The sequence below is a fragment of the Cotesia glomerata genome, linkage group LG5 (genome assembly GCF_020080835.1).
Source record: "Cotesia glomerata isolate CgM1 linkage group LG5, MPM_Cglom_v2.3, whole genome shotgun sequence".
Taxonomy (NCBI): Eukaryota; Metazoa; Arthropoda; class Insecta; order Hymenoptera; family Braconidae; genus Cotesia; species Cotesia glomerata.
Window position 1 is genome coordinate 5,164,272 of NC_058162.1, and position 20,421 is coordinate 5,184,692.

General features: G+C 26.4%; 4 protein-coding genes across 7 annotated transcripts in view; 2 read left to right on the forward strand and 2 right to left on the reverse strand.

The window, feature by feature from the left end:
* Window position 1: 1 nt before the first annotated feature.
* On the reverse strand, window positions 2–8,803 carry LOC123264822 (mediator of RNA polymerase II transcription subunit 15-like). Of its 4 annotated transcripts, none has more exons than XM_044728332.1 (7): window positions 8,711–8,803; window positions 8,542–8,597; window positions 6,421–6,467; window positions 5,325–5,703; window positions 2,778–2,944; window positions 2,122–2,680; window positions 2–410 (listed from the first exon to the last, which is right to left on the reverse strand). In XM_044728332.1, the coding sequence occupies exons 3-7, from the start codon at window positions 6,454–6,456 to the stop codon at window positions 286–288; spliced, it is 1,266 nt and encodes a 421-aa protein (XP_044584267.1). In that variant the 5' UTR covers window positions 6,457–6,467; window positions 8,542–8,597; window positions 8,711–8,803; the 3' UTR covers window positions 2–285. The 4 variants fall into 4 exon arrangements, with proteins under 4 accessions (XP_044584267.1, XP_044584266.1, XP_044584265.1 ...); XM_044728331.1 differs by having other exon boundaries at window positions 5,325–5,715; XM_044728330.1 differs by lacking the exon at window positions 8,711–8,803 and having other exon boundaries at window positions 8,542–8,704.
* Window positions 8,804–9,716: 913 nt separating this feature from the next.
* Window positions 9,717–12,993, forward strand: LOC123264840 (protein spindle-F). The gene is made up of 4 exons (XM_044728357.1): window positions 9,717–10,267; window positions 10,775–11,122; window positions 11,222–11,411; window positions 12,659–12,993. Exons 1-4 carry the CDS (start codon window positions 10,058–10,060, stop codon window positions 12,928–12,930), a joined length of 1,020 nt encoding a protein of 339 aa, XP_044584292.1. The 5' UTR covers window positions 9,717–10,057; the 3' UTR covers window positions 12,931–12,993.
* A 29-nt stretch (window positions 12,994–13,022) lies between these two features.
* LOC123264858 (39S ribosomal protein L32, mitochondrial) lies at window positions 13,023–15,476 on the reverse strand. Its single transcript, XM_044728380.1, has 3 exons — window positions 15,271–15,476; window positions 13,439–13,681; window positions 13,023–13,360 (listed from the first exon to the last, which is right to left on the reverse strand). Exons 1-3 carry the CDS (start codon window positions 15,359–15,361, stop codon window positions 13,098–13,100), a joined length of 597 nt encoding a protein of 198 aa, XP_044584315.1. The 5' UTR covers window positions 15,362–15,476; the 3' UTR covers window positions 13,023–13,097.
* A 74-nt stretch (window positions 15,477–15,550) lies between these two features.
* The window catches only part of LOC123264832 (all trans-polyprenyl-diphosphate synthase PDSS1), a 40,111-nt gene continuing 35,240 nt past the window's right edge, over window positions 15,551–20,421 (forward strand). Inside the window, exons 1-2 of the mRNA XM_044728346.1 lie at window positions 15,551–15,967; window positions 16,222–16,629. Coding sequence (XP_044584281.1) covers window positions 16,462–16,629 — 168 coding nt within the window. The 5' untranslated portion in view covers window positions 15,551–15,967; window positions 16,222–16,461. The remainder of the gene's footprint in view (window positions 15,968–16,221; window positions 16,630–20,421) is intronic.

Below are 20,421 nucleotides of genomic sequence, written 5' to 3' on the forward strand. Positions count from 1 at the left end.
GTAAATACCAACTTAATGTATTGACAATTATAAGTAACAAAACGTATGCATTATAATACTTAGCAAGAAGTCTATGAAAAAAAAAAGAATTAACTATGATGACATTGATTCGTTTCAGAGTTATTAATTGTAAGAATAGCTAATTAATGCCGGTGTATGATAGCAAAAAATAATAAATCCAAATCTATTATTGATCTGGTACTATGTTGGTACTACATTATGTCTGCTAAATGTAATTTTTCAAGTATTGTGTTTACAATCATGATTGATATGAATTAAACTTGTTTATTGAGGAGTGTCTTGAATTAGCGTCTGGTTAGATTCTTCAACTTCGGTAGGATATTCCAAACCAAAAAGTCCTTTAAGAGCAGCTTTTGCTGCGGCTTTCTTAGCGTCTTTTTTATTTTTAGCTATAACAAAAAAATTAATAATTTAAGTAAAATTTTTAACGTATAACTTAATGAAGGGAGAACACCACTGTGACGGTCGAAAAAAAAGTGATTTTCGGGAATTTTTTTGACAGGGAAAATAAAGGAATTTGGGGATTAAATTTTTTTTATTTTATTAAGGGTACATTAAAGATTATTACCCTAAATTTTTATTAAAAAATATTTAATTATTACAAAGTTATTTACAATCTCGTCGAGTACTAGAAAAAATTTCCCCCTCCATGGTCGCATCCGTTTTTGATAACTTAAAAATGGATCGTCTGAAAATAAAAAACCAAGTTGCTTTTTGATCAGTAAGGATGCAGTTATCGTTGCACGAACGGAATTTTAAAAATTTTGATTTTAAAGATTTTTTTAGCCGGGTTAAAAAAAAAAAAAAAAAAAAAAAAAAAAAAAAAAACAGTAAAAATATTGAGAAAATTTTCAATCAGTCGCCATTTTTTTGAAAATTCAAATTTTCAAAATTCCGTACGTGTAACGATAACTACGTCCTAACTGATTAAAAAGCAATTTGGGTTTTTGATTTCAGATGATCCGTTTTTTAATTATCGATGCGATAATGGAGTGGGAAATTTTTTTTAATGCTCTACGAGATTGTTAATAACTTTGTAATAATTATTTTTTAACTAGCAACCTTGCAGTCGCTATGTGACTGCCGTGACTTGTGAACTAAAAATAAATGAAATTTTGCTTTATTAAATAATGACTATAGTTAAATTGCACTGTAGTTTTTTAATTATTGACGTTTTTTAAGATATAAGCTCATCCCGATGGTACACTCATCAAGAGCTTTCATTTGAGTACCTACATACATTTTGATATATTTTTCATACATACATTTATATATAATATAAAAAAATATATGAAAAAATGATTTTGGTACTCAAATGAAAGGTCTCGATGAGTGTAATGTTGGGGTGAGTTTATATTTTTAAAAATATCATTAGTTGCCAAGATAGCAAAGTCAGTTCTTAATTATTAACATTTTTTAAGATATAAGCACATCCCGATGTTACACTCATCAAGAGGTTTCATTTGAGTACCCACATGCATTTTGATATATTTTTCATATATACATATATATAATATATATAAATATATGAAAAATTGATGTGGGTACTCAAATGAAAGGTCTTGATGAGTGTAATATCGGGATGAGCTTATATCTTTAAAAATGTCAATAGCTTACAAGACACAAGATCATTTTTTAATTATTGATATTTTTAAAGATATAAGCTCATCTTGATGCTACACTCATCAAGAGCTTTCATTTGAGTACCCACATGCATTTTGATATATTTTTCATATATACATATATATAATATATATAAATATATGAAAAATTGATGTGGGTACTCAAATGAAAGGTCTTGATGAATGTAATATCGGGATGAGCTTATATCTTTAAAAATGTCAATAATTCTCAAGATTCAGAGTCACTTCTTAATTATCGATAAATACACTGGCCACAAAATTTTGCTTATTCTCTCAATAATATAGATAAAAATTTAGGATAATAATCTTTAATGTACCCTTAATAAAATAATAAAATTCCGATTTTTAAATTCCTTTATTTTCCCTGTCAAAAAAATTCCCGAAAATCACCTTTTTTTTTTACCGTCAGTTGGTGTGTTCCCCCTTAAGGATTGGTTTCACATTTTTTTTTTCTTACCTTCACCACTGTAAGATGTCCCGTCAATGTCAACGGCTAAAGTGAAGTACGTATTAGGAGGGTTTCCACGTCGGTTTATTTCGGTATAAACTGTACCTGGTCTCATTTGATTAAGTAACATCACCGGATGAATTGTTTCTGCGTTTGCTGGAAGCTTTTTTTCCAGTGAAGGTTTCGGCTCAGACTTGGCTTTAACTGGTTGTTGTAATCCAGGTCGTGGTATAGGTACAACAGAACCTTGATTTTGCCATTCAACAAATAATTTGTACAAAGCAAAGCTGGCTAATGAACTCCATGGAATATCATCAGATTCTTCGTTTCCGGATACTTCCATTGGTGTTACACTACTTACGGAAGAATCATCGGCAGGTTGCTCATCATTTTGATTCTCTTGGCTACTAGCAACAGATTCTTTTCCATCGGTAACATCATCAAATTTAATTTTTTTAGCTGCAGCATTCATTTTTTCAAGAAGCAAGCTTTTCAAAGCATTCTCGGCAGCATTCTGACGTGCTAATGGTTTTGAGAGACCCTGTCCGACGTAAGTTTTACCTTCCAACTATATTAAATGAATAAAAAAAAATTAATACCTTTTAGTTAAATTGTTTTCAAGTTTTAAATTATTAAATAATTATAATTTATAATTAATAATGTACCTCAGCATGAACAAGGAACATTGAAGTTGATACGGTATTATTTTCTACAAGATGAAATTTAACACCAGCCTTCATTTCATTCAATACCATAATCGCATTCTTGGGCATCAAAGTCTTCCTCAGACGCTGATTCATACGTAAGCGCTTCAATTTTCTGTTGACCTTAACTATAAATTCAAAAAATTTTATAATTAATTAAGAACATCAATAATTTAAACTATTTTAAAATATCCATTTAAAATTATCAGATCATCTGTTCACATTGACTCATTTATTATTCTACAATCACTCTAGTCAACAAACTAATTGTAAAAAACAAACTAGTAAATGTACTTGATGTTTGGATTATAAAGAATCTTCAAATTTGCGCAGTGAAATGTCATCATAACTTCTAATTTTTTTAATTAAACTTAAATTTTATACTACTGAATTTAACAGATTTCTAAAATTTTTTTGGATTTTTATAACATTTAAATTATAATGAAAAAAATTTAGCAAAAAATTTCACATATAGAAATTTTAAAAAGTTATAAGTGCGAATTTTAAATAATATTTTCTTTTATTAAAAAGTTCATATGACGTTTTTATTGTTATCGTTTTTTGTTGCTATGGTAATAACCACTTTGGCGACGGGTTCCATAGTAAGGGTTACCATTACAACGGTTAAATATTAATGAATAAAATTTGTAAAAATATTGATCAATTAAATTATCAATAATAAACATTTTGACAGAAACGCGCAAAGCGCGCTTGATTTTCTAGTTTTTTTAAATAATTTATTAATTATAAAAATTCCCTGTTTAAAAATATTGATTAAAAAGAATTAAAAATGAGCTTGCTCAGCCGAACTAAGTTCTGAGTAAACTTAGTTAGCCTAAATATAGTCAAAGCATTCTCTCACTGATAAAAAAATTAACTTGACTTAAGAGCCAAAATCTTGAACCAAGAATACCATTTTGAAGAAAATATTTTTCTTGAATCAAAAGAATAAATTCTTGAGACAAAAAAAAATTTACTTAAATCAAGAATAATTTTTTGGCTCAAGAAATTATTTTCTTGACTCAAGAAAATCATTTTCTTCAAAATGGTTTTTGGTTCAAGATTTTGGCTTTTAAGTCAAGTTAATTTTTTTATCAGTGCTGCTATATATATACTATACTATACATATCTTATTAATTTTGCTCAGGACTTAGTTCGGCTGAACACGCTCAATGATGAAATTCGAATTCTTTTTAATAATTTCAATTCTTTTGTTTGTACAGAAAAAAAAATTTACTTGAATCAAGAAAATAATTTTGAAGAATTTCATCTTCTTGGTTTGAGTTGAAAAATTCTTAAATTAAGAAATTTTACTTGATTCAAGAATTTTTCGTCTTGATTCAAGACAATGAGCTTCTTCAAAATCATTTTCTTGGTTCAAGAATTTTACTCTTGATTCAAGTTAATTATTTTTTTCAGTGTATATGGGTGATTCTCTGTAAGGATGTAGTTTGCTGTCCCAGGCATTTTTTTATGAGAAAAATTGTTATTTTGTTACTAAAAAAAATTTATTACGAAAGTAAGAAAACACTTCTATTTGGAGCATTGAAAACTAAAATGAAATAAATTTTGGTTTTTTTGCTATAAATTGGTAAACCACCGAAATATCAGTCCCTTGGGCTGTCCCATTCCCAAAATTAAAACTTTAAGATTAAATTTTAAGTTATTCATCAATAATATATCATTTGATTCATAATGTTTATAAACTTAATTAGCTAACTAACAATCTTCAATAAAAAAGTACCGAAAATTAATTTTTTTTCATTAAATTCATTAAACCAAAGTTTGTCCCAGCCACTTTAAGATCAGTCCCCTGCCAGAAGTTCAAAGCCAAAAAAAAAAAATTCATCGTGTTATTTTATTTTTTGTAAGGTTTATAAGGATCTAATTATCCTTGAGTTAATAACCATAGAGCTGTTAGCGCTTTATCGCCATTTTATTTAGTGTAAAGCACCGTTTGTGCTGGAAATATGTGTCTGGGCCACTTCAAAACTCAGTCCCCTGGCAACTATTTTTATTTATAATTTATTTATAAAATTGGATCCATAAGTCTTAATATTATTTTAATTAATGTAAACATTCATTGAGAACTTGAAAAGTTGAATGCATTGAAATAGTTTGCTTGATTTTTCTCAATTTGATAAAAAAAAACAGTCCCCTGGCAAGCAGTCCCCTGTTATGTTATATGGCAAAAGATACACAAATATCGAAAAAGCAAAAATTAATTCGGCTGTTCGTTTATTATGATTAAGCAGATAGTTTTGTAGCCCTTGTTAATTTTTTTTTCTAATAAAATCAAAAATAATTTGGTCGGACAATTTTGTATAGTTTTAAGACGTCCTTACAGAGAATCACCCATATATAGATATACAGTTTTCATGGAGTGATCGCTTTTCAATTCTTTTCAATCAGTATTTTTAACCAGAGTTTCAAAAATTCTTAGATGTCTGCTAATTTCAGTATCATTAAATTTTTCATATTAAATTAGTTAAATCTTATCAAACTTACCACCAGGAACTTTAATGCGTTTCCATTTAGGTTGATCGGCAGTTTGTTGAGGCATGGGTTCATCATTAATTTCATTATTTTCAGCTTCTGGTTCAGCCAGTGCAGGTATTTGAACTGGAGCAACTGGAGCAGCTGGTGCAGGTTGAGGAGTTTGTTTAAGAATCGGCTTCAAGCGTTGAGGCTGACTAACTTGCTGTTGGTTTGCTTGATTTTGTCCCGATTGAACATTCGGCTGCTGTTGTTGTGGTTGTTGCTGTTGCTGTTGCTGCTGTCGTATTTGTTGCTGCTGCTGTTGTTGCTGTGGAGTTGCAGCACCCTTGAATTGCTGATTGGTCGAATTTCCAGGTGTCTTTTGAGCGGCATTTTGTTGATAGTTACCCTGTTGAATGTACTGAAAAATAGAGGGTGGGTCGCCGCTACACAAGAACCTCTACGGTTGTACTATCCCACCAGGGCCTAGCATCGCGTTAATTAATTACTAGCACTATGGGTTTTTACTGCACTTAGCTTAAACTCGCCAGTTATTTTCCCTTAGATTATCATTTAATTCGATACTTGCATATACAAGAATATGTAAGTCGTTCATTTTCAAAAATAATAGATATTTCATAGACTGAATTATTTTTTATTTATTGAAAATAAAAGTTCAAGAGTCATCGCTGGCAATTTATACTAGGTGAGTAAATAACGAACTTGCCCCTGGCGAAATGCACCTCCTTGATATTGTTGCATAGCTATTTTAACCTGCTTCAGCAGGATAGGGAAAAGTCGAAGTTCTAATTAGTTTTACATGCACAAATAATAATTTAAATAACCTTCCCAGTGTATTGTTTATCCGATTGAAATATTTATCAAAACTCTGTTTGATAATTTTTTCAAATTATTTTTAAATGTTTAATTGTAAATAATAATAATAATTTAAATTAATAAAAATTAAACAGCAATAAAACAAAGATTGTTTTCATTTATATAATAAAATATAAATTTTGTTTAATGGCATTCAAATGTTTGTTTGTGGGAAAATAATTTATTTAAATCATAACCTGGCAACGTCGCTACTAAATAAGGTCAAATATTTTTTAATTGTTAAACTTACGGTATTATTTTGACCAGCGTAAGAAGGATTCAGCATTGTTCCACGACCTGAAATTAAACATAATTTTTAAATACATATTTATACGTTTTGTGATCTATATTATTTATTTATTTATTCATTCATTTGACGCTAATCAGCATTATACAACAATTAGTATATTCTTTAAATTATAAGATACTAACAACCTGCAGTCACTATGTGACTGCCGTAAGTTGTGAAATATAAATAAATAAAATTTTGCTTTATTAAATAATGACTGTTGTTAAATTTCATTGTACTTTTATAACTATTGACATTTTTTAAGATGTAAGCTTATCCCGATGTTAAACTCATCAAGAGGTTTCATTTGAGTACCCACATGCATTTTGATATATTTTTCATATATACATATATATAATATATATATAAATATATGAAAAATTGATGTCGGTACTCAAATGAAAGGTCTTGATGAGTGTAACATTGGGATGAGCTTATATCTTTAAAAATGTCAATAATTCTCGAGATACAGGGTCACTTCTTAATTATTGATATTTTTTAAGATATAAGCTCATCCCGATGTTACGCTCATCAAGAGCTTTCATTTGAGTACCCACATTCATTTTGATATATTTTTCATATATACATATCTATAATATATATATAAATATATGAAAAATTGATGTGGGTACTCAAATGAAAGGTCTCGATGAGTGTAACATCGGGATGAGCTTATATTTTTAAAAATGTCAATAATTAATAAATGACTTTGTATCTTGAGAACTATTAGCATTTTTAAAGATATAAGCTCATCCCGATGTTACACTCATCAAGAGCTTTCATTTGAGTGCCCACATGCATTTTGATATATTTTTCATATATACATATATATAATATATATAAATATATGAAAAAATGATGTGGGTACTTAAATGAAAGGTCTTGATGAGTGTAATATCGGGATGAGCTTATATCTTTAAAAATGTCAATAGCTTACAAGACACAAGATCATTTCTTAATTACTGATATTTTTAAAGACATAAGCTCATCTTGATGCTACACTCATCAACAGCTTTCATGTGAGTACCCACATGCATTTTGATATATTTTTCATATATACATATATATAATATATATAAATATATGAAAAATTGATGTGGATACTCAAATGAAAGGTCTCGATGAGTGCAACATCAGGATGAGCTTATTTCTTTAAAAATGTCAATAATTCTCGAGAAACAGGGTCACTTCTTAATTATTGATATTTTTAAAGATATAAGCGCATACCGATGTTATGCTCATCAAGAGCTTTCATCTGAGTACCCACATGCATTTTGATATATTTTTCATATATACATATATATATTATATATAAATATATGAAAAATTGATGTGGATACTCAAATGAAAGGTCTTGATGAGTGTAACATCGGGATGAGCTTATATCTTTAAAAATGTCAATAATTCTCGAGATACAAGGTAATTTCTTAATTATTCATCTAGAGATAAAACATTTTCGAATGCAGCCTAAATACTTATTATCATAAATTGACTATTGGTGAGAATGATATGAAACCATGAAAAGGCACAACTCCAGGTCGAGACTTTGTCAACGATACCAAATTTAACCATAACAATTTTATCATATAAATACACTTCCCACAAAATTTTGCTTAATCTCTTAATAATATAGATTAATTATAAATTTTAAAATCTGAAAACTTTCGCTCGAAAATTATAAAAAAATAGGTTTATTTGGCGATGCTTAGAAAAAATTAAAATTAAATTATTTATCTAACTATTATAATAAAAAAGTTATTATTTTAAATTTTAATTAAAAAAATCAATTATAGTTGATTAAATATTTAAAAAAAAATGAAAGTATTCAATAAAATAGCCAATTTTAATTTTAAATACTGAAAATGTAAAAATAAAATATTCAAATAAATTTCACTGCAGTGCAGTATTGATTTTTTTTAGCGTGGTCTGCAATAGCGTCATTCATTTTTCCCTTTTGAAGTACATTTATAATTACCAACCAAATATTCTTTTTTTTCATATCAGATTTATTTAATAGAAATATTTTAAATCAAATAGATATATTGATAAATTACGTAATTAAATATACAATAAAATATTTACCAGCTCCGTAATTCTGCTTGCTTTGATTGGGAGTTTGATTTCCTGGGCCACGGCTTCTGGTGAACATTTTGTTTAGTAGTTATTTATAGATAGTTAAATTTAATATAAATTGATGAGTTTTTTAAATATTATATTCAATTTAATAATTTTTTTTCACAAAATTCAATACCAGTAAGATGAGTTTTAAAATATTTAGAATTAAATAATGTCTGCCTAAGCCGGAATGTTACGGAATGTATTTTGTAGTTTCGAGTGAGCTCACCACCATTTAATGCCTTCCATTAGATTTGTACTCGACAGTTTCAGGTCATCCACACGAACCGGTAACCGGAAGTACCTAAATTATTTATTACCGACGGAACTTCAGATTTATAGATTTATGAAGCTGGAAAATAAAAAATATATTAAAAAAAAATTAGGACTATCAAAAACTGTGCTAAATTAATTATTTTAAATATTAATTATTTTTCAATTGATACTAAATTTAATTTAAGTAAATATAAAAAAATAATCATAGTAAAAATTAAATTTAAATTGATTCAATTGTATGACACTGAAGTTAGCAATGAAAAAATAAAGTTAGCCGACATCTAAAAATTTTTATTATTTTTTTAATTAAAGAATTATTAAAAAAAATTTTTTTAATTTGTTAAAAACTTCAAAAAGTATAAGTGCAATTTTTTAAAAATATTTTTTTGTTATAATTTAATAAATTAAGCAAAATAAAAAAATCAAAAATGGCGGCTAATTTTATTATTATAAGTTAAAAAATTTTGATTTTTTTATTAATTAAATTACAACTAAAAAAAAATTTCTAAAAAATTGTACTTATAGTTTTTCAAGTTTTTTACTTGTGAAATTTTTTTTTGATTGTTTAATTGAAATTTTTTCAATAAAAAATTTCTAAAAATTTTGAAATGTCGGCTAACTTCATTTTCATTCAATTGTTGTTTACTAAAATGACCACCTGAGGTCAGATCAGTTGTGCTTAAAGTGTGAACTTGAAATTTTTTATTTATACTTTTAAATATTCGTGCTAATAATTTTACGTGTTAGAGGGAGAGGATCCCGAATGAAAATTAAAGTAGATATTTAATAAATTTGATAATTTTTTTAAGAAATAAATTAGAGCAAAAGAAAAAATTAGAAAAAAATTGACATTAGAAATTTTAAAAAATTAAAAATGGAATTTTTTTGAAGAAATTTTTTTGTTAAATAAAATTGAAAAATTGTGAAGTGACTGCTCGTGAATCCCGAACAAACCCGAGGTTAATTCCCATGATGAGACGACTATTATTAATTTATTTAATTAATTGAAAAAAAGTTTTATTGGTGCCGAATTAAAGAACAAATTTTTTATTTTCTTTGAGGACTTTATTTGTGGTATAATGTTTTTAACCTCAAATTTAAATGACAATTTGATGATTAATAATTTTCATATGTTTAATCAATTTATTTTAAAGAATTATTTCTTTGATTTTCTTGAATTTTTAACAAAATAAAACAATTTATAAATATGACTGACCAAGCAGACGGTGAAATAGTTGCAGCACAACGAGCACTCCAGATAGCTTTTCAGACAATGCAGGAACGCTGTCATCAGCTAGAAAATCGGCTTGCTGCTGTCGAAGAGGAAAATATTAAATTAAGGATTGAAAAAGGCAAAGAAGTGTCTTACGAGCTGGTTATTCCTAATGACGATCCATTAACTGTCCAACAACTCCAGGTAATAATTTTTTTTTTGTGTTTCTAAAAATATTCAATGAAAATTAATTTAGCAGATATTTTATAATTTTAAGAATTTTTTTAACAATTAAATTATGTCAAAGAAAATGAGAAAAAAAATTGATGACACTGAAGTTAGCAGACACTTGACAATTTTTTGATTTTTCTTGAAAAATGAGCAAGGTCTAAAAAATTATTTTGAAAAAATTGCATTTACAATTTTTCAAAGCTATTAAAAATGGAATTTTTTAAATAAATTTTTCTTGCTGTGATGTAATTGTTAGAAAAATTCTAAAAATTATCAGATGTCTCTCAATTTCAATATCATTAAAATTTACATTTAGAAAATTAAATATATAAAAAATGCAATTTTTTAGAAATAATTTTTCGGAGCAAATTCACTTATTAAATAAAGTTAAAAACTTATCAAGTGACTGCTAACTTTAATGTCATAAATATTCATTTTTGTTTATTATTAATTTTGCTTTGTTTTTTTTTTTTATTTTAGGAAAAAATAGAAGAATTAACGAAACAAAAATCACAATTGACGCATCATGTCCTGATGGTGGCTGGTGAGAACCGGCAGCTCTGGAATAGACTTACCAGGTTAACAAGAACTAACAAGAGTCTAGGAAACAAGTTGATAAAAATATCCGATACATTGAAGCAGAACCAGGCCAGTCAACCGAATAATGAGGTTTGCAGTATTAAAGACGAAACTTTCAATGTTCCGAAGAGTTACGATGAAGCTAACTCGGAAGATGAAAATAAAGATGTTAGTCTTGAGGAAATTTCTTTGAGATTGATCAATAGTATTATGTTGGAAAAATCTGAGCTTGAACAACAGTACACTGAAGTAAGTTGTCGTTTTTTATAAGTAATTAGTAATTAGAGTAACATGGAAATAAAGGATATATGTACATTTTTGTTTTAATTGTATTTATTAATTTTTTAGATGCTGGCATTACAAAATGGAGATGATATTAAATTGAGAAATGTTGGATTTGCATATCCGGATGATAATAACGATTCATTGCAACAACTTAAACAATATGAGAATAAATTATTTCAGACGAAGAATAATTTAGTACAGCAGCAATTAAAATTGAAGAAAGTATTACATAATTTGTGTAAATTAAAAAAAGGTAATTTTTTTTCCAACTGTTGATGACACGTTAAGATAATCATTAATTTATATTATTAAGAGAATAAGAAAAATTTTGGGTCTAGGATGGTCATATGATAAAATCGGTTTTTTTAGTGAATTTTATGATAAGTATTTAGGCTGCATTCGAAAATATTCTATCTCTAGATGCATAATGAAGAAATAACCTTGTATCTTGTAAACTATTTACATTTTTAAGGATATAAGCTCACCCCGACATTACACTCATCGAGACCTTTCATTTGAGTACCCACATCAATTTTTCATATATTTATATATATGTATATATGAAAAATATATCAAAAATGCATGTGGGTACTCAAATGAAAGCTTTTGATGAGTGTAACATCGGGATGAGCTTATATCTTTAAAAATATCAATAATTAAGAAATGATCTCGTATCTTTTCAACTTTTGATTTTTTCAAAGATATCAGCTTATCCCGATGTTACACTTATCGAGACCTTTCATTTGAGTACCCACATCAATTTTTCATATATTTATATATATTACATATATGTATACATGAATAATATATCAAAATGCATGTGGGTACTCAAATGAAAGCTTTTGATGAGTGTAACATCAGGATGAGCTTACATCTTTAAAAATTTCAATAATCAAGATGTGACTCTGTATCTCGATAATTATTGACATTTTTAAAGATATAAGCTCATCCCGATGTTACACTCATCGAGACCTTTCATTTGAGTACCCACATCAATTTTTCATATATTTTATATATTTATATATATGTATAGATAAATATATATCAAAATGCATTCGGGTACTCAAATGAAAGCCCTTGATGAGTGCAACATCGGGATAAGTTTATATCTTTAAAAACGTCAATATTTAAGAAAGTACAGTAGAATTTAACAAAAGTCATTATTTAATAAAGCAAAATTTTATATATTTATAGTTCACAAGTCACGGCAGTCACATAGTGACTGAACGGTTGCTAGTTTTTATCAATTAGTTTTTTCAATCATATTTAACTTAATCAATTTTAAAATGAAATTCGTTTAATTTGATAAATTTTGTTTTTATTTTAGCTTGAAAAGCTTGAGCTGAAATTTCAATATTCGAAATTTCATTAATATTCCAAACGTGAATTTATAAAAAATCAAATTATCTGTATAATTTAAAATATTTAATAGTATAAATATTAATTTATAAAAAATACTGTTAAGGAATTCTTAATGATTAAAAAAAATTTTAATTACAGTAAGCAAAAAAGTATGTCAAACTGGTACCCAGTTTGATTCTGACGACAGCCTACGTGAGCACGGATCAACACAAACAAGTCTTCCACCAGAAGCTTTACACCCGGACAAACCCGACCAAGAAACAGCCAAAAATTCACCAGTATCAGGAAAAATTTGTCCCATGTGTGGATCATACTTCGAGCCAAAAACTTCGTTCAACATTTTTCACGAACATGTTCTCAGCCATTTTTCATCAGACCTATCAACAGAAGGTGAATTGTTATCACCCTAATCAGTACCTTGAACTCATGCTAAATAAATAAAAGAACAAAATAATTCAAACGATGAATTAAAACAAGTATTTATATGCAATGGGTAAATAGATTTATTTTAATTGTAATTAAACTTTATTTAAATAAAAATTTTTTGAACAATTTTTAGATATACTACAATGATTGCTTAAGCTAATTCGGTAGGTTTTACTTCGGTGCTCTGCGAAGGCTCTTGAGTGGTAGGCTGCATCAAGTTTGAATGGAACCAAGCAGGCCTTGGCTTAGGCAACTCGACAATGCGTTGTCCTTTCCAGAATTTCGCTGGTTTTTTATCCTTTTCTCCTTCGTACAGCACCACCACATCTTTCTCGACCGGCTCAAGACCCAAAGTGTTGACAATCACTTCCTGCATTTCTTTGGTCTCTAATTTAACTCTGTTGTAGCAATGCTCTGTGATAATTAATTTATTAATTTAATTAACTGGAATTTGATAGAAAGAGAAATTATAAAAATAAGTTTAAAACTTACGACACAATTTATCAGCCTCGCGATCAAGACCGCAAGTAATACATGGAACTATATTTGTTTTTGGTACAAAAGGCTTCCAATTGTATTCCGGGCTTCCATATTTTCTTTTCATACGTTTCTCTAGAGACCGACGGCTTTTTGGTACTGCCCAGAGTAGTCCATCTTTTAGAATATCTGTCAATGACTTGGAATTTGGAGCCGAGGATTTATTTTCAATGGGATTCAGTTCCAAGGTGCATAATGCTAAAAAAAATTTTTTTTTTTTATTAATAACATAATTTTTAGGACAAAAGTAATTAATTTTTTTGATATTGAAAAGAGACATTAGGTAAAAGATCCAATTATTGACACTTGCAATTTTATTCTAATTAAAAAAACAAAATGTTCTCAAAAAATCAATTGTCTTCAAATTTATAATTCAAAGATTAGATTTGTCAATTTATTAGAGTTGATTTGTTTTTACTAAAATAAAATTGCAAGTGTCAATAACTGGGTCTTTTACCTTAAACAATTTTTTGAAATTTTCTCAGTACTAAAGCAGTACAAATTTTTTTTTGTTAATGTTTTGTTGAATTTAAGTTAAAGATACACTGAAAAAAAAGTTCTTGAATGGAGCGTAAATTTTCTTGGCTCAAGAAAATATTAAAGAAGGTTGAAAATTTCTTGAATGAAGTCAAAATTTCTTGAGCCAAGAACATTTTTTCTTGCTCCAAAATAACTTTCGTTTTCCTTGAAATTTTCTTGGCACAAGAAATTTGTTTTTTGTATGTATTAATTTTTTAACTTCTTGTTGAGTGAAATCTACCAAAAAGTCATCATTTTTTTACGCTCGGGTAAATACTTTCTTTTAAAATAAAAAAAAATAAACTATAACGTGAAAATTTAAAAAAAGTATAAATGCAATTTTTTTTAAATATTTTATCAGTACTAATTTATTTTTTTAATAAATTCAAAAAATTATCAGGTTTTTGCTGACTTCAGAATCATAATTTTTTGACAAATTAATAGATAAAATACTTTTAGTTTCATGAATTTATCAATTTTTTTTTTTTATAGAAAAATTCATGATAATTAATATGCTGAAATTAATAAGCATCTGATAATTTTAAGAATTTATTTTAACAAACAATTTATTGCGAAAAAAATTTTAAAAAAATTCGACATGCAGAAATTTAAAAAATCTTCAAATTATTTTTTAAAAATATTTTATATGTAATAATTTGCTTGTTGAATAAACCCAAGATATAATATAATACTAAAGTTAGTCGGCGTTTTTAATTTTTTGATATATTAAATAATAACTAAAAAATATTTTTAAAAAATTGCACTCACCATTTTTTAAGTTTTTTACAAATGAAATTTTTTTTTTTTATTATTTTGTAATAAGTTTGTCAATAAAAAAAATTCTAAAAATTTTTAGATGTCGGCTAACTTAATTTTCATAGATATGATCAGATATCTTTTTATTTAAGTTTAATTTAAAATTCTCAACAAAAATAATTCATAAACAATTAAAATAAATGAAAATTAAGTTAGCCGACATTTAAAAATTTTTAGTATTTTTTCTTATTGAAAAAATTATTAGAAAAAAATTTAAAAAAAATTTTTAGTCACTTGTAAAAAACTTGAAAAACTGTAAGTGAAATTTTTTAAAAATATTTTTTTGTTTTAATTTAATTATTAAAAAAAAAATTGAATAATTAAAAACGTCGGCTAACTTTAGTATCATTTAAAATAAACATTTCTAACAATTTCAATAAAATTACAAAAAAATGTTTAGGTTATCCGGCGCACACAATTAATTACATAAAAAAACTAATAAAATAAATCACCTGGTGGGAATCTTGTGCCAAACAAATACCGCAGTGTCTCCTCGACTCTATACAAAGCAAAATCCAATTTTCTCAAAATACTCCTTGCCATTTCAAAATCCAAAAATGAAATTCCAAAATACCTGCACTTTTTTCCTCAACAAAAGAAACATTAAAACTAACCATCCCTTACGACGAAGTTCTTGTAACCGCCACCAGATGTCACCGCCTACCTAAAAATAACTCAGCTGATTCGTTACGAAACATCAGAGTTTTAGAGTTTTACTCGTGTGCTGTGTGCTTGTATGATTGTGGTCATCTCGTGCTCTTGCTCACCTTCAATTTCATCAATGAAAATAAAAGTGTCACACCATCATCAAAGGCTTCAAGACAACTATTAATTTCACTTGAACCACCCGCACCTGAAACACATCTACCAGAGACTTGATAACTCCAAAAACAAAATTCATTGGATCATAAAATATTTACGTCATCTGGAGCAACTTGGTGCTGTCATTAACAACCTAGAACACCACCTTGGATTTATTTCACTAAAATAATTTAATTAAAGTGATTTTAGTGCTGCAATAAATATACCAATCATAAAATTATCAAGATAAAAATTATCAACATCTTCTAGGTCAGGATAGCTAGGAAAAAATTTACAATCAAAGTATTAGAAGCAAGGATTTAATTAAAATTAAAATTATAATTAAAGGTAATGATAAAAATAATAATAGTAATAATGATAAATATGAAAATTAATTTAGCAGATATTTAATAATTTTTTAACAAATAAATTGTGGAAAAAAAATTGACTTGTAGAAATTTTAAGAAATTAAAAATGCATTTTTTTAAAAATAAATTTGTTTGTTAAAAAAAAAATAAAAATTGTCCAAGACTGCTAACTTTAATGTCATATGATAAATTTAAATTAAAAGGCGGGAATTGATAAAAAATTCAAATTTTCAGATTTGGAAAAACAGCATCCGAGAGATATCCTGAGTTGTCAAGCTCTAGAACGAAGTTGAGGATAAAGGTAGTGCTGAAAATAAAGTGGTGGGATAGCTTTTTGATGAATAAAAGGTGGGGAAAGACGGTGATGGTTATACTCTCGAGAGTAAGTTTGAAAGTTCTCATTGCTCGGGACGTTGTTCTACCAGACAACGTGGATTTTATTTATTATTAAACCTACAATCGCGTGTACGTGCTATGGCGTGTATTACGGGTTCCTCGGGTCGGCTCTGTGCTCGGGTCGAAAAATTGTGTCAACAGTCTGGACGATTCGTCCACTTTTGCACTAGGAAAATTACCACAACAGGTGTTAACGAAAAATTACACCAACAAGTGCAACGTATTAGTCTAGTACAATCATGCCGAGTAAGTTATTATATTTATATTTACTATTGATCATTAAGCTCTTATATTCAGTTGCTATTTACAATGAACTTTGATTATTTTATTGCAAATTTAAAATTACCCGGATAATATTACATTAATATTATATACTTATTTACGTAATGGACTAAAAATGTTAATTTATTTTAATAACTTGTCAATTATTTTATTGACGTATTCAAATTCATTGTGAAAGTTTTTAACTGAATAATTATTCTTAAACTTTTTTTTATTCGGTTGTAATTTTAAGTGTATAAATTTATTTAATTTTTATTGCTAATTATTTGTATTTTTAGCCTGGGTTGACATAACCTAATGCTATACTACTCGCAAGTTTAACCTTTTGTCATCCAAATATCTAAAAAAACAAATTATTGCGGAAAAATTAGCAATTTTATGGATTTTTTATTTAATATTTTATAATTATTAATGACTTTGAACGAAATTTTGTGGGACGTTTATAAATTTTATTTGATATTATATAATAGCAATAATTTTAGAGTACGAGTTGCATTGACACTATGAGAATGATAAGAATTTAAATCGCGCGGGAATTTAGTTTTTTTTTTTCTCTGATATTTAAATTTATCCAAAAATATTTTAAATTGAATAAGTACTCACTGACGATTGTTTATTTATTTATTGTAAATATTCATTTAAATGTTATTCGTGGAATTAAATGAGAGCCACGTGAAATCACAACGTTTTCTAGCACGTGAAAGTCATACGATTTTTTTTTTAGGTGAAAACTCGATAGACATTTGTGATTATTACATGTGTGTGTTTATTTTATATAAATACACTTGTGTATAATTATTTTTTATAATTAATTAGAGTTACAATTTTATTTAATTAAAAAATTTAATTTTTATTCATTCTAATTAAAAATTATTTTTTTTCTACTTTTATACTTCAATAATTTTGATTAAAAATTCAATTTTAATCATTCAAACAAATTTTAAATTTGCCGCTAAAAAAAAAGCGCGAAAATTTGAAATTCAATTTTTTAATTTTAATAATTAAAAAAGTTAATTTAAATTGTTAATTTAAAATTTGAGTTAGAATCAATAAAAATGATGGATTTATTTTTTTTTTATCAATACATATATATGTGTTTATATGTTGAGTTAAAAGAAAAAAATGAAAGTTATGAGAAGTTGGAAAGTGGGCGATTTTGAAATGGCACCGAAAAATGTTACTCGTCTTCGAAATAAATTATTATTACAAGAACGTAATAGTTTATAAATATATAAATACACATACACATACTTATATATTTTATTTTTTATATTTATTATTATATATTTTTTATTATTGTAATTACAAAGTGCGTAATTAAATTAAAATTTTTTATTAAAAAAAATTTTATCGGGTGATTTAAAATTTTTTTTATGTCAAAGGAAAATAATTAATAAAAATAAGTGATAAAAATAATTAAAAGGCAAATTTGTCTGGCAATAAATAAGTAGGCTAACTGGCGGATCCTCTATTCAATATATATATACATACATATATAAAGACTCGCTCTTGACTTTCTCGTACTCGATTACGATTTATTCTTTTCTTCGCACTAATTTGCTCTTTGTAAGAATAAACATCTTTGTGAATCATTTAATATTATTTTACAAAAAGGTAAATCCGACTAATGGCTAATTTTTTATAACTAATCCTTAATTATTATTAAATTATTCCGGACTTATCTCACGGAATTTTTCATTTAGTCGGCACGCTCACCTTTGTTATTTTATCGTAAACAGATTTATGATTATAATAACAATTATTATAAATAAATAGTGTATTTATCAAATCGAAAGTTAAATTATCTGTAATTATTTAGATTCTTTGTTTTATGTGGAAAAATAAAAGCAGTCTCCGTGAGTACTTGGGTATTAATTATATTCAAATACACTTTCGATCTTTTATTGTACTGTTTAATTCGACGGACATGCACATAGAAAGAACCGAGACAATTGATTGACGCACTTGTGCGTTTCAAGATTCCGTACGCATTCAGTATAACTTAATAAAAATCACGGTTACGACCAGGAATGCGGCATAGTTTTTTTACGTCTCATAAAACTGTATATTTTAAATTTAATTACAGTATTTGATTTTTAAAATAGGAAAACATTAGTCAAAAAGAATGTCTAAAATTTTTAATGCTCTAAAAAAAATTTTTTTTTCTTAGTTACCAAATTGTGTAATCATTTCACACAAAATTTAATTTTTTTAAAAGCTAACTAAATTTTTTTTTAATCAGAAAATTATAAATTTTTATTTTGGATTAATTTTTTAATAACAATAATAATAATAATAATAATAATAATAATAAATTAAAAAATACTTTTAAAATTATTTAATTCATTTTTTTACTCAGTCAGATTCAAATTTTTTCAACTTGATTAATTTTCCAATTAAAAAAAAAAAAATTCTTTGTTTTTGATAAATTAAGTACGAAAATTTATAAAAAAGAACTCCAACTTATTTTTTAGACTATTTACTTAAAAGCCTAATTGATAATGAGATTAATATTCAATTTTCCAACTCTGGCAATTTTTAAGAAATTAATTATCAAATTTACAATAAAAAAAAAATTTACAAATCGAATTCAAAATAATTAAATAATTTTTTACACAGTCTAAAATTTAGAGTACAAACCAAACTTAAGAATTTTATTGAAATAAATTAAAACAATTTTTTTTTTTTTCAATTATTCTGGCAATTTTTGAGAAATTAATTATAAAATTTACAATAAAAAAAAAAAAATCTACAAATCGAATTCAAAATGATTAAATAATTTTTTACACAGTCTTAAATTTAGAGTACAAATCAAACTTAAGAATTTTACCATAATAAATGTTATAACAAATTTTTTTTTTTGAATTTTTACTAACAAAAACTGTAACTATTCAAGAAAACAAAAAAACAATAACAATAATAGCGGAAAAAATTTCTTAATCACAAAATATTGAATATTTATAATCGAATCTCATTGTTCTGTCATCTCTCGATGGAATACGTGAAATAAATAAATCATCAAGTCGCTGACTATTGATGATTATAAATCAATAAAAAATCTACAAAATTAGCATACTAACTTTTTACAAACTTTAGTATTCAATTGTTAGACTCCTTATGCTGTGACTTGATTAATAGATTCTCGAAATCGGCTATTGTTTACTACAGTCATTAACCACTTTACTCAGGATAATTATAACAACAACAACAATAATGATAGGAACATCAATTCTATTGTTCGAAGATTTGCTAACTTTATTTTAATGCTGGTTCTTATTTGGCTGTAAGAAAGTTTCAAGGTTAATTACAAGGTCGTCCAGTTTACATTACCAATTTCCTTTAAATATATCTTTATAGTTTTAGAGTTTCACTTATCTATTTTTAGTTGTAAATACGGTAGAATGATGATGAACATATTGGGATTTAGAACGATTGATCAAGTACCCAAGTGTCCCAGTTACCAATGAAGAAATTTGATTTTCACCATAATTTTTTATGTTATTTCACAATAAAAATTCCTTCGGCCAAACATTCATTTTTTAACTCCAAAAATAATTTTTTTTTTTTTAAATGTTGGATTAATTATATTTGTTGTAATTATTATAATTATTGCTAATACTGTAAACTTATCACATGACAGTATAACCATGTAAAACCAGTATAGTATCTTTCCCTTTTTTTTTACTGGTGATATTTATACTCAACTTGCACAATTTCATCCATTACATTCTAGGCTTCAATTGAGATTTTTTTTTA